Source organism: Dendrobates tinctorius, unplaced genomic scaffold, assembly GCF_039654945.1.
Source record: "Dendrobates tinctorius isolate UK_male_01 unplaced genomic scaffold, ASM3965494v1 ptg000011l, whole genome shotgun sequence".
NCBI lineage: Eukaryota > Metazoa > Chordata > Amphibia > Anura > Dendrobatidae > Dendrobates > Dendrobates tinctorius.
Window position 1 is genome coordinate 40,649,332 of NW_027361679.1, and position 13,019 is coordinate 40,662,350.

The 13,019-nt window shown below is 39.3% G+C and overlaps 1 protein-coding gene across 7 annotated transcripts in view; it reads left to right on the forward strand.

The window, feature by feature from the left end:
- Positions 1 to 13,019, forward strand: part of MAPK10 (mitogen-activated protein kinase 10) — a 367,409-nt gene that overhangs the window by 159,648 nt on the left and 194,742 nt on the right. For 5 of the 7 annotated variants that reach the window (XM_073541540.1, XM_073541533.1, XM_073541530.1 and 2 more), the window contains exon 2: positions 12,676 to 12,747. In XM_073541540.1, the coding sequence (XP_073397641.1) occupies positions 12,676 to 12,747 (72 nt within the window). Of the gene's footprint in view, positions 1 to 12,675; positions 12,775 to 13,019 lie in introns of all 7 variants that reach the window. The other 2 variants (XM_073541550.1, XM_073541560.1) reach the window with 2 other exon arrangements.

Genomic DNA, 13,019 nt, shown 5'->3' on the forward strand with positions numbered 1-13,019 from the left:
TAGAATTTTGTAGTCTGAACTTTAGTTTTGCATCTAAGACTTTCATTGGCGGGTACTTATTTTTACAACATGGTCTTGACTGATAATGTTATTTTGTGGTAGTATTTTGTTATCACATAGAAGAGGTTAATTCTAAAATGATAGATAAAGTACTACAAAATGATTTTCTTATGCAGACCATGGTCAGGACACTAGAGGCTTTTTGAGTATTTCACCATGTTTTTTAGTCTATTTATTTTTCCTCGGGTTGCATATTTATTCAAAACTAGTAAAAAGAAATGTATGGTAAAAAAAAACGAGATGACATAACACATTTTAAAGTAGTAATAAGAAACATTTCACTTATTTTGATGCCACTTCTCGTCTTCCAAGGAGCAGGAGTCATTGAGTCATTTACACTGAGAACTAATGGGCTTCTTTCTCAGATGCTCAAGCTACCATGTTGATTAGGACCATTACTTTCTTTTTTTTTGCCTAGCATCTCTGCCGATGCCGCACTGTAACGTGCAGCAGCAGACCTATCTCAAGTGTGTTAGCAGAAAAAAAATCTACTTTGATTGTAAGATAAAAGATTTGTAGATTAAGATTTCTCTGCATGCATGACTAAACTAATAACTTGGTGCAGAAACGTTACGCTACCTCGAACTCACTTGCTAAGTGAGCATGTCGAGGATAAATGAAATTTGCAGTGACTGAATAATCAGCACTTTAGAAATTCATTACATATTAATGGAATTGTAATTTGTCTTTGAACTAATTTCAATGTAATTTACAGTGACTTTTCATGGGAAGGTCTCATGGATGTTGATGACTCAGAGTAAATTTATTATTCTCCTCCTACAAAACAGTAAGTGTAGATTACAGCATTTTGGTGTGTACATAAAACACAATAATGTAAACTTCTCTTTATCTTCAAATCGCAATATTACGATTTCCATACTCTGCCATAATGCATTAAATTTCATAAGAATGCTTATATTTACACATCTATTGCTTTCATATATATATATATGACAGCAGTCTTAGATTGAAATGCTTTTTTTGCAGCATTTAGTATGGTTTTTAAAGGTATCCAGAATAAATTTTAAATGGGATGTATTTGGTTAAATGTTTTCCGGGGTGGATCAAGGTTGTCTGCAAATTGGACACTGGTCCCAGCGGTAGAAATGTTGAAAGGCCGGTTTCCAGTGTAGCCCTCAGCCTTTTCAAAGAACTGTTGTTCGAAACGCGTTGCCTGATTGGGAAGCACAAGTGGCTGTGGATTTTATGGCTTTTTCTGCTGCACACATGAAATAATTAAGATTTAGGATATGTTTCCACCAATCAGATGTGCTTGACTACTGAATTCATTTTTATGAAAGGAGTGAATTATCATAAAGTTGCCCTCCTAAACAACCTAACAAAAAATTATGGAAACATGGACATAATTTCTGTGAGAACTGCCCCCTGGCACTCACAAAATATTCAGCATTTTACTAAAAATTTATATGGCACTGTCTCTTCAGCAGCCTTATGACTAGCATAATACCCTGACTATGAGTCGGGAGGTGCTTACTCCCCTATCCCAGAACGAGCTCCCAGTATGATTTCCAACTCATAGAATCATAGAATGTTAGAAATGGAAGGGACCTCAAGGGTCATCGTGTCCAACCCGCTGCTCAATGCAGGATTTACTAAACCATCTCATCCCTCTGTTTGAAGACTTCCAAGGAAGGGGAACTCACCACCTCTCGTGGCAGCCTGTCCACTCATTGATCACCCTCACTTTCAAAAAGTTTTTTTCTAATATCTAATCCCTTTTTATCCCTCCTTTCTAACGCCTCCCTTTCAGTTTCATTCCATCGCTTCTCGTGTTGCAAATGAGAATAAGGATGGTCCCTCTATACTGTGACCTCCCTATAGGTATTTTTAGACAGTTATTAAATCTCCTCTTAGCCTTCTAAACATTCCTAGATCCTTAAACCATTCCTTGTAGGACATACTTTGCAGTCCACTCACCACCCTGGAGCTCTTCTCTGTACTTGCTCCAGTTTTTCTTTTTTATTTTTTTAAAATGTGCCCAGAACTGTACACAGTATTCCAGATGTGACCTGACCAAGGAGTGGTAGAGGGGGATAATTACTTCACATGTTCTAGACTCTATGCTTCTCTTAATACATCCTAGAACTGTGTTTGGTTTTTTTGCTGCTGCATCACACTGTTGACATATTTGCAGTCTGTGATCTCTTAGTATGCCCAAGTCTTTTTCACACGTGCTGTTGCTTATTTCTTCCTCCCATTCTGTAAATGTAATTTTAGTTTTTCTTGCCCAGATGTAGAATCTTGCACTTCTCCATGTTAAAAAAAATTCTATTAGTTGCTGCCATTGTTCAATGTTATCTATATCCTTCTGAATACTTTTTCTGTCTTTAGTGTTAGCTATCCCTCCTAGCTTTGTATTATCTGAAAACTATTTGATTATACTGCTTATATCCAACTTTTAGTTCTAGTCAACTCACAAAAAAACTACCAAATCATACAGGGTATATGTGTGATTTCTGGCTGCATTACATCTAAGAGATTAGGTATAAATTAAAATTTTTCCAGTAAGGCATTATTCAAAATTGAGCAACTGAAATTCCTAATTTTTTTGGTGCAGATAATGCATAAATGTGGAGGATTATGGGTAGTTGACCAATTCAGATTATTGGTGAGATAACTTACAGGATTGGGGGATGTTTTTGCTAATTCAGAGAAATGTATTTGCAATGCTAATCAACATAATTACAGAACAGGTTCAGCAATGTGTTTTTTTGTATTGCCAGAGCGAACACATACTGGGTATCTGGAAGCGATGCAAGCCAGCTGGCACTTTTTCATTTCCTGCTTATTTTTTGGATTATATTTTATGTTATCAAAAAGAAACAACCTTGCTGATATCTTTTCTCTGGCAAATAACTGCAGTGTACATTTCCATTGTTTTTATTATATATTTTTTCTTTATAAATAAATCCTCACCCAATGGATTTATCATCAATAATGTTTAAACTGATCAGTCACACATTGATTGTCTCTTACTTAGTGTAGGCCATCATTGTAAAATCTAATGACAATGTAACTATTCCGAAGACACCATCAATAACAATCAAAGAGAGTTTACTTCTTTTGACCCTAATCAATCCCCTGTACAATAACGGTTTTAAAAGGAACCTGATGGCTGCAGCCTTAGAGAGAAAATTGTTATGAATGGGTCACCGAGGAGGAAAAAAGCAAAACACGCTTAGTCTCAGAAAACCAGAGAGGTTGGTAACTATGCAGACTGCAGAGCCCTGATCTTAACACAGTCATGGAGCGTGCCTACGGTGGTCCTGGACGCCTCGTCACAACCGGAGAGCTAAATAAGCCTAAAGTAAGAAAAGAGGAAAACTAAAGGCCCCGTCACACTAAGCGACTTACCAGCGATCCCGACACCGATATCAAGGTGTCAGGATCGCTGGTAAGTCGCTATGTGATCGCTGGTGAGCTGTCACACAGACAGCTTCACCAGCGATCAGCACAGCGATGCCGAGCGCCCGGCATCGCTTGCTATCGCTGTAAAAAATAGAATCAAAATAAAAAATATAGTTATTCTCACCTTCCGACTTTCCGTTCAGCCATCCTGCCTCTCTCCACGCTCCGGTCCCAGTGATCCTTTGCACGAATGACCGCGAGACTTTGTTATCCCTCGAGACCGTGACGTCTCACGGTCATTCGTGCAAAGGATCACTGGGACCGGAGCGTGGAGACAGGCAGGATGGCTGAACGGGACGTCGGAAGGTGAGAATAACTATATTTTTTATTTTTTTTATTATTTTTTACACCTGATCGCTGGTCTCCCGCCTGTCACACACAGCGATGCGTGCTGGCCAGCGGGAGACCAGCGACCAAAGAAATGTCCAGAGGTTTCTTCCAGCGATCAGCGATACCGGCAGGGGGGCCGCTCGCTGATCGCTGTCACACACAGCGATCTCGCTGGTGAGATCGCTGTTACGTCATAAAAGTTGTGACTCAGCAGCGATCTCGCTACCGAGATCGCTTAGTGAAGTTGACGTCTTCAGCGTTTAAAATTTGTTTTTCAACTCTTCCTTTTTGCTAGTTTGGCGCTAACAGTTGTTTATTTTTACAAAGTTGTTGTAACACTGTGGCGAACAATAACTACTTTTTATATTTAAAGCAGAAAAAGTGTGCCTGCCTCACAGTCAGACTGTTCTAGTTGTCTATAACAACCTATAAGAGCTCAGCTTTCACTTTACCTCAGCAGCTTCAATGCTGAAAACTGCACTCTGGTTGCCATAGGCAACAAGAATAATCTTACTGTGAGGCAATTCTCATACTGTAAATAGGGCCCCAATGACTTCTGCAGCAGCAATTGCTACAATTACAGACTTTAGAGTGACTTATCAGATTGCCCCACCTTAACGACAATATGGTTGCTGCCTCTTTAAGATCGACTCTTTGGGCGTTGTTGTTTTAAATCTTTAAGACCCTTTGGGCAAAAACTATGGTTTTTCATTCAACACACAGACACCCATTTTCTCTTTTATTTCTATATAGCCTAAAATCATGGAGGCAGATCTTGTGAAGGGAGACCAGCGACCAAAGAAATGTTCAGAGGTTTCTTCCAGCGATCAGCGATACCGGCAGGGGGGCCGCTCGCTGATCGCTGTCACACACAGCGATCTCGCTGGTGAGATCGCTGTTACGTCACAAAAGTTGTGACTCAGCAGCGATCTCGCTACCGAGATCGCTTAGTGAGACGGGGCCTTTACTCCCCAGAGCAGACCCCAAAGGAAAGACAGCCCCCACATGTATTGACGGTGAAGCAAAATGAAAACACAAACAAAGGCAGAAAAATAGGCTGAGCAAACGATGGGGCCAAACTAACTTGAAAGGACAGGAAAGGAAAGATACTGTCTGCAATCTGCCAAAAAACCCTACCAAAAATAATGTCCAACGCTTCTGATAACAAAATTAACCCTGAAGTCACTAGACTTCTCCCACTATATCAGCACTCTGGAATATTCTGAGACAGAGCAAAAAGAGGCCAATCTAATAAAGGACAAAAAGGCAAATTGGCAAATACAGATAAATAAGATTGGAAATTCAGCACAGCCCAGCCGGGCCGGCTGACCACACAAAAACTGAGTTGACCAACACGAGCAAGTGTGATCATTAGCAAAAAACAAACTTAACTTGAGATGACTGGAGCAGAGCTGAAGTTCAAGACCTGAGAAACAGACTGAATCACCAGCAACAGGATAGGGCATTGGCTGTCTTATATCCAGTCTGATACTCCGGAGATCCAATCACTATCCTCCTCGTCAGGTGGCAGACCATTACCAATTAAACTAACCTCACTACCTCCTGTCACTACCAGAGGGAGAACGGAAGGAGAACTCCCAGCTGGTGGAGCAGAAAATGAGCTCATAACAGAAAATATTCTTTTAAAAGATGACTGGGTGTGATACGATTATAATAACGATCCCTTAAAGCTTCTCCCCTACCCATTTACGTAGACTGACAGTTCTTTCCCTTTACACATATTGACATTGACCTGTCAGTCTTGGAAAGTGTTCGGGGAGAAGCAGCTATAGACCTACCTCTTGGACTAACCATCTTCGTCACATCATCCCTGGCAGGCCTGTTAAAAGTATGTTTTCTCGAAAACACTGCAACGTTTCAGAATAAAGCGTACATCATGAATAAACTAAGAAAAAACATACAAATTGAGCTGGTGTCCGAGTTGGCACACATGCAACATATAAACGCTCGTCCACACTTGCCACCAAACGGACAAAACCTACAAAAAGCAAAATGAGCATATACCCTGCTGTAACTAAATAAGTACATGATGCACAGATACGGCTGAGAAATATAGGTATAGTAGAATGCTAAAGATTTCACTTACTTCATACATTCCATGAGTGATATCTGTTCTAAATTCTACAATAGCTCAGACACCGGCGAATCCTCACAGCACACAGTGCGTGTCCTGCAGGGATTCAAAAGTTTTCATTTTAGACTGGACAGTATAGTCCTCCATACAGTATTATGGGCACAACATAGTCCTCTATACATAAATAAAAAACAAATCTGAACTGAGAAAAGTAAGTTAATGTGTATGCACAATGCAAGTGCATATCAACACATGACCATTAACCAGAGAAAACAAAAAGCAAAAAACACAAATATCCTGAACTAAAAAGTAAAAAATGTATACTGCAAATAATGCATAAAGGTAATAATAATAAGGGTATTTAGTAAACATAGTTTTGATCAAAATAATGTACAAGCCATCCCGCCACGTCACGGCAACCCTTGTGGGACAGTCCCTACTCTAGTATTTAAAACCTTTTCACTTGCCAAGTGGCGTGAATGTGAACAAGGGTCGAGCGGCTGAACCACTAGTAACAGTGTAGGCCAGACTGGATGGCTTTCCCAGCTCAGAAGGAGGGCGGTCACACCCATATATGCACTGAATGCACAATGAAATGAATAAAAAACAAATCTGAACTGAGAAAAGTAAGTTAATGTGTATGCACAATGCAAGTGCATATCAACACATGACCATTAACCAGAGAAAACAAAAAGCAAAAAACACAAATATCCTGAACTAAAAAGTAAAAAATGTATACTGCAAACAATGCATAAAGGTAATAATAATAAGGGTATTTAGTAAACATAATTTTGATCAAAATAATGTACAAGCCATCCCGCCACGTCACGGCAACCCTTGTGGGACAGTCCCTACTCTAGTATTTAAAACCTTTTCACTTGCCAAGTGGCGTGAATGTGAATAAGGGTCGAGCGACTGAACCACTAGTAACAGCTTAGGCCAGACTGGATGGCTTTCCCAGCTCAGAAGGAGGGCGGTCACACCCATATATGCACTGAATGCACAATGAAATGAATAAAAAACAAATCTGAACTGAGAAAAGTAAGTTAATGTGTATGCACAATGCAAGTGCATATCAACACATGACCATTAACCAGAGAAAACAAAAAGCAAAAAACACAAATATCCTGAACTAAAAAGTAAAAAATGTATACTGCAAATAATGCATAAAGGTAATAATAATAAGGGTATTTAGTAAACATAATTTTGATCAAAATAATGTACAAGCCATCCCGCCACGTCACGGCAACCCTTGTGGGACAGTCCCTACTCTAGTATTTAAAACCTTTTCACTTGCCAAGTGGCGTGAATGTGAACAAGGGTCGAGCGGCTGAACCACTAGTAACAGTGTAGGCCAGACTGGATGGCTTTCCCAGCTCAGAAGGAGGGCGGTGACATCCATATATGCACTGAATGCACAATGAAATGAATACACATTAACTTACTTTTCTCAGTTCAGATTTGTTTTTTATTCATTTCATTGTGCATTCAGTGCATATATGGGTGTGACCGCCCTCCTTCTGAGCTGGGAAAGCCATCCATTCTGGCCTACACTGTTACTAGTGGTTCAGCCGCTCGACCCTTGTTCACATTCACGCCACTTGGCAAGTGAAAAGGTTTTAAATACTAGAGTAGGGACTGTCCCACAAGGGTTGCCGTGACGTGGCGGGATGGCTTGTACATTATTTTGATCAAAATTATGTTTACTAAATACCCTTATTATTATTACCTTTATGCATTATTTGCAGTATACATTTTTTACTTTTTAGTTCAGGATATTTGTGTTTTTTGCTTTTTGTTTTCTCTGGTTAATGGTCATGTGTTGATATGCACTTGCATTGTGCATACACATTAACTTACTTTTCTCAGTTCAGATTTGTTTTTTATTCATTTCATTGTGCATTCAGTGCATATATGGGTGTGACCGCCCTTTTTCTGAGCTGGGAAAGCCATCCAGTCTGGCCTACACTGTCACTAGTGGTTCAGCCGCTCGACCCTTGTTCACATTCACGCCACTTGGCAAGTGAAAAGGTTTTAAATACTAGAGTAGGGACTGTCCCACAAGGGTTGCCGTGACGTGGCGGGATGGCTTGTACATTATTTTGATCAAAATTATGTTTACTAAATACCCTTATTATTATTACCTTTATGCATTATTTGCAGTATACATTTTTTACTTTTTAGTTCAGGATATTTGTGTTTTTTGCTTTTTGTTTTCTCTGGTTAATGGTCATGTGTTGATATGCACTTGCATTGTGCATACACATTAACTTACTTTTCTCAGTTCAGATTTGTTTTTTATTCATTTCATTGTGCATTCAGTGCATATATGGGTGTGACCGCCCTCCTTCTGAGCTGGGAAAGCCATCCAGTCTGGCCTACACTGTTACCAGTGGTTCAGCCGCTCGACCCTTGTTCACATTCACGCCACTTGGCAAGTGAAAAGGTTTTAAATACTAGAGTAGGGACTGTCCCACAAGGGTTGCCGTGACGTGGCGGGATGGCTTGTACATTATTTTGATCAAAATTATGTTTACTAAATACCCTTATTATTATTACCTTTATGCATTATTTGCAGTATACATTTTTTACTTTTTAGTTCAGGATATTTGTGTTTTTTGCTTTTTGTTTTCTCTGGTTAATGGTCATGTGTTGATATGCACTTGCATTGTGCATACACATTAACTTACTTTTCTCAGTTCAGATTTGTTTTTTATTCATTTCATTGTGCATTCAGTGCATATATGGGTGTGACCGCCCTCCTTCTGAGCTGGGAAAGCCATCCAGTCTGGCCTACACTGTTACTAGTGGTTCAGCCGCTCGACCCTTGTTCACATTCACGCCACTTGGCAAGTGAAAAGGTTTTAAATACTAGAGTAGGGACTGTCCCACAAGGGTTGCCGTGACGTGGCGGGATGGCTTGTACATTATTTTGATCAAAATTATGTTTACTAAATACCCTTATTATTATTACCTTTATGCATTATTTGCAGTATACATATTCTATAGTCCTCTATACAGTATAATGGACCCCATATATTGCTCCGTACAGAATAATGTGCTCCACATAATGCTCCAAAGAAAATGGGAACCATATAATGCTCTACAGAGAAGGGGCTCCATATAATGCAACATAGAGAATAGTTCACATATTATGCTCCATAGAAAATGGGCCCCATATAATGCTCCATATAGAATGGGCCCCATATAATGCACCATAGAGAATGGGCCCCATATATTGCTCTATGCAGAATGGGCCCCATATAATGCACCATACAGAATGGGCTCCATACTTAAAAAATAAATAATCAAATTCTTACCTCTGTTCGTTCCATGCTGGCTGCAGCTCTGGTCTCCTTCAGCCTCTTCTGACCCTGTGCACTGCTCAGTGCAGAGGACGCGCTGTAGTGACATCATCACATCCTCTGCACTGAGATGTCAGAGCCCGAAGACACGGAAGAGACAGGTCCTGCGGCCAGCGGGGAACTAGGAAAGGTGAGTATTTCAAACTGTTTAAAGCACAGGGGATGGACCCCATAGTGTGTTGGTGTCTCCAACGGCAAATGGGTGCTCCTTCTTGCGGTCCTACACTGTTTAATATTAAAATCTTACCATTTTAATATTAGAAGTGACCTGTGTCATTAAGGGCAAAGGACTAGTTCTAAACTCTGGACATCTCAGCTTTGGGAAGGTTTTTAAATGTAATAGCTCAAGTGAACCCACACCTTAATCTGCACAAAATGCAAAAATCTAAGAAAAAACACACAAATTGAGCTGCAGTCTTCTGAGTTGTGGTACACATGCAACATAGAAACGCACGACCAGACTAGCCAACATGAATAAACTGTCAGATTCCTTTTAAAGTACAATCTTGGGCCTGAAATAGGTACCTAAAGCTGTATCAGTGTCTCATATACATTTTACATGCGGCTAGAATAGATAAGTACTCCAGCACATCATATTTAAAATATATATAATTGTGAAACTAAAAATTAAACAAAATATAACAAAGTTTTAAGAAAAAAATGGCCAAAAATATATACATGATTATTTTGAATAAAAACGTAAGTCCTAAGGCTTAAGCTTATTAGTCTCCCATTAATCGTTACGACTCATCAAATTTAAAACATAACTGGGGGCTTTCAAAGAAAGATATAATATTAAAACGTAAAAAACAATTGCAGAATAGAAATAAAAACATACCGGTAAACTAAAATCTGATTTTTAGATAAGAAAATGCGTACAACAAAACATCACAGCAACATCATTGAATAAAAAGGATAAAAAAGTAACAAAATTAAAAATACGCTTCATTCAGATGTCGAAAATTATCCGCATTTGTATCTTCTAATTTTTTTTGTGCTTGATACACCCAATAAAAACTATGGATTCTATATCTGCTTAATAGGCTTATATTGATGTGGTATGTGGTATGTAATGTGTGTATAGTATATATCACATCCTGAAGAAAATATATATTTCCAACTTAAAATATCAAGTCTTCATTAGAGAGAAGCATCATTGTGAATAATGATTTGTCACTTTCCTTATCTGCTCTCTATCTAAAGTAAATGAAAGCAGAAAGTAGAAGCCACATATATTACCCACAAAGAACAATTCCAAAGTTCAGTGAACTACAATTTCTTCAAAGGAAAACTCTCTTATGTGACCACCGATATGGACCACAATTTCCATCAAATCCATCATGAATGTGAAACCTAGCCCTCATAGAAAAGATCAATTTATTTTTCCTGCTCTTTCTGCAATCTCTGCTCTTGAAAATCTAATAAAGGATCAGGAAGAAGCAAATCCCCAGCTGAATGTTTAATTTATTTTAGTACAGAGGTTAAAAAAGTGTCAATTTCCATTCCTGGCACATTGCCATCCCTACGGAGAAAGAAAATTGCCACTCGCTAAATGGTAGGCTTGATGTAGTAAAGTTGATTTGCGTTGTGTGTCTTTAGATGTATGGCATGTCACAAACCCTAAATGGACACTTTACATTAGTTTATTACAAATCCTAACAAAAGTTTATTGTTTTAACATAATATAGAAATAATTGTTTTACTATATGGTCGATAGTTACATGTACCTTTACCCTACAAAATATGCTACTTATTAACTATTCAGAGGAGAACATTAAACTTCCTCTCGACCCCTTAAAGGGAATCTGTACCAAGGTTTTTCATACCCCATCTGAAAGAAGCATGAAGTAGGGGCAGAGAGTCTGATTCCAGCGATGTATCACCTAGTAGGCTGTATTTTTTTTTTTTAGAAAATCACTGTCTTCTTCAGATCGGTTAGTTCTCTCCATACTGGACTCTATATAATCATACCACTTAATGTCGGCTTTCTGTGTACACTGCGCATAGGCAGAAAGCTGCCAATCACTGGTGGGGGCAGGGGAATACAGAATTCATGCATATGGAGAACTACAAGGAAGCAGTTTTACTAGTCATCTAGTGATAATCTCCTGATAAAGCAGTGATTTTATCAAAACTACAGTAAGTAGCCCAGTAATTGAAACATTGCAGGAAAAAGGGTTCTCTGTCTCTACATTATGCTGTAGATAAGCCCCCGATGTAACCTGAAAAATAAGAAAAACGAGTTATATTATACTCAACCTGGGGAACTGGTCCAGTCCGATGGGTGTTATGTTGCGGTCCGGTCCGGCGCCTCCATCTTCTAGCGATGACGTCCTCCTTCTTACTTCTGCCGCGGCTCCTGCGCAGGCGTACTTTATCTGCCCTATTGAGGGCAGAGCAGAGTACTGCAGTGCGCAGGCGCCGGGAAAAGTCAGAGAGGTCCGATGCCTGCGCACTGCAGTACTTTACTCTGCCCTCAACAGGGCAGAGAATTACACCTGCACAGGAGCTGCAGCATAAGTAAGAAGCAGGACGTCATCGCTAGAAGATGGGAGGTGCCGGACTGGACTGCGACACCCACAGCACCGGACCACGCTCCCCGGTGAGTATAATATAACTTGTTTTTCTTCTCTTTCAAGTTACATCAGGGGCTTATCTACAGCATTACACAATGTTGCGGATAAGCCCCTGATGGCGGTGGTGCACCTCATAGGCCAAAAATGAGGTGACTGATTCCCTTTATGAATGGTCTTTTAGAGAACAGAGGGAAAGGGTCTTTCCTATAGCCAATTACTTTTCAGCCACACTTTTGTGACAGCATGTGAACAAAGAAGAAGAAGAAATATGGGGGAGAATATTTTTGCTTTTAGCGTTCTGCTAAGGTCTTGAGCCCAATGTGTAATATTTATATATAGTGTCTAGATTGGCAATGACCAATCTTAATTACTACTTTCTATAATGTACAGTGGTATCAGTATGAATGAGATTTGTATTAGATTTGCCAAATAAGCACAAAGTTTATTAACTTATTTAGTAGATTGGCTGATATAGGGCAGTCTAATTCGATGTAAGGTCGTGTGGAACCCTAGTCTACCATGAATCCAACCTGGCCAAGAGTACAGTACCCCAGAAGACAGTTGCAGCAACAGCCCAGAAGTAAGGAAATCTTTATCTACCTCTGCAAATATTGTTGAGGTAGGGAATCCTCAAGAACTTTCGAAGGGTTCATTAGGATCCCCTAAATTTGGTTATTGCTGTCACAAGAGAATATGCAATATTGAAATTTACATATTGTCAGCTAAATACAGTAATAAAGTGTGAAGAACACTGTAATTGGCCACGTATTTCTAGATTTGCCAAGCTAATTATTATTTTTTTTCCAACTTTCCATTGTAGGTATTTATGAGCCGACATTTCTTGTACAACTGCAGTGAACCTACCCTGGATGTAAAAATTGCCTTTTGTCAGGTGTGTGTTCCTTACAGGTAAAACAAGGTACCGTATGAATTTGTACTTCCATTTTTCCTTCCAAAATATTCACTCTATCATTTCACAGTTTCCTAATTTCATTTGTGAGACTGTCAATGTTACATTGCAATGAAAGTTACACACCATATGATTTTTCTACCTAAGGACATTATTACAGAGTAATGAACTGTAACCTAACTAAAGTTGACTGATAATTAAAGAAGAAAATGTTTTTGTGTGTTCGGGACAGGGCCTGTCTGGTCATGGGCTGC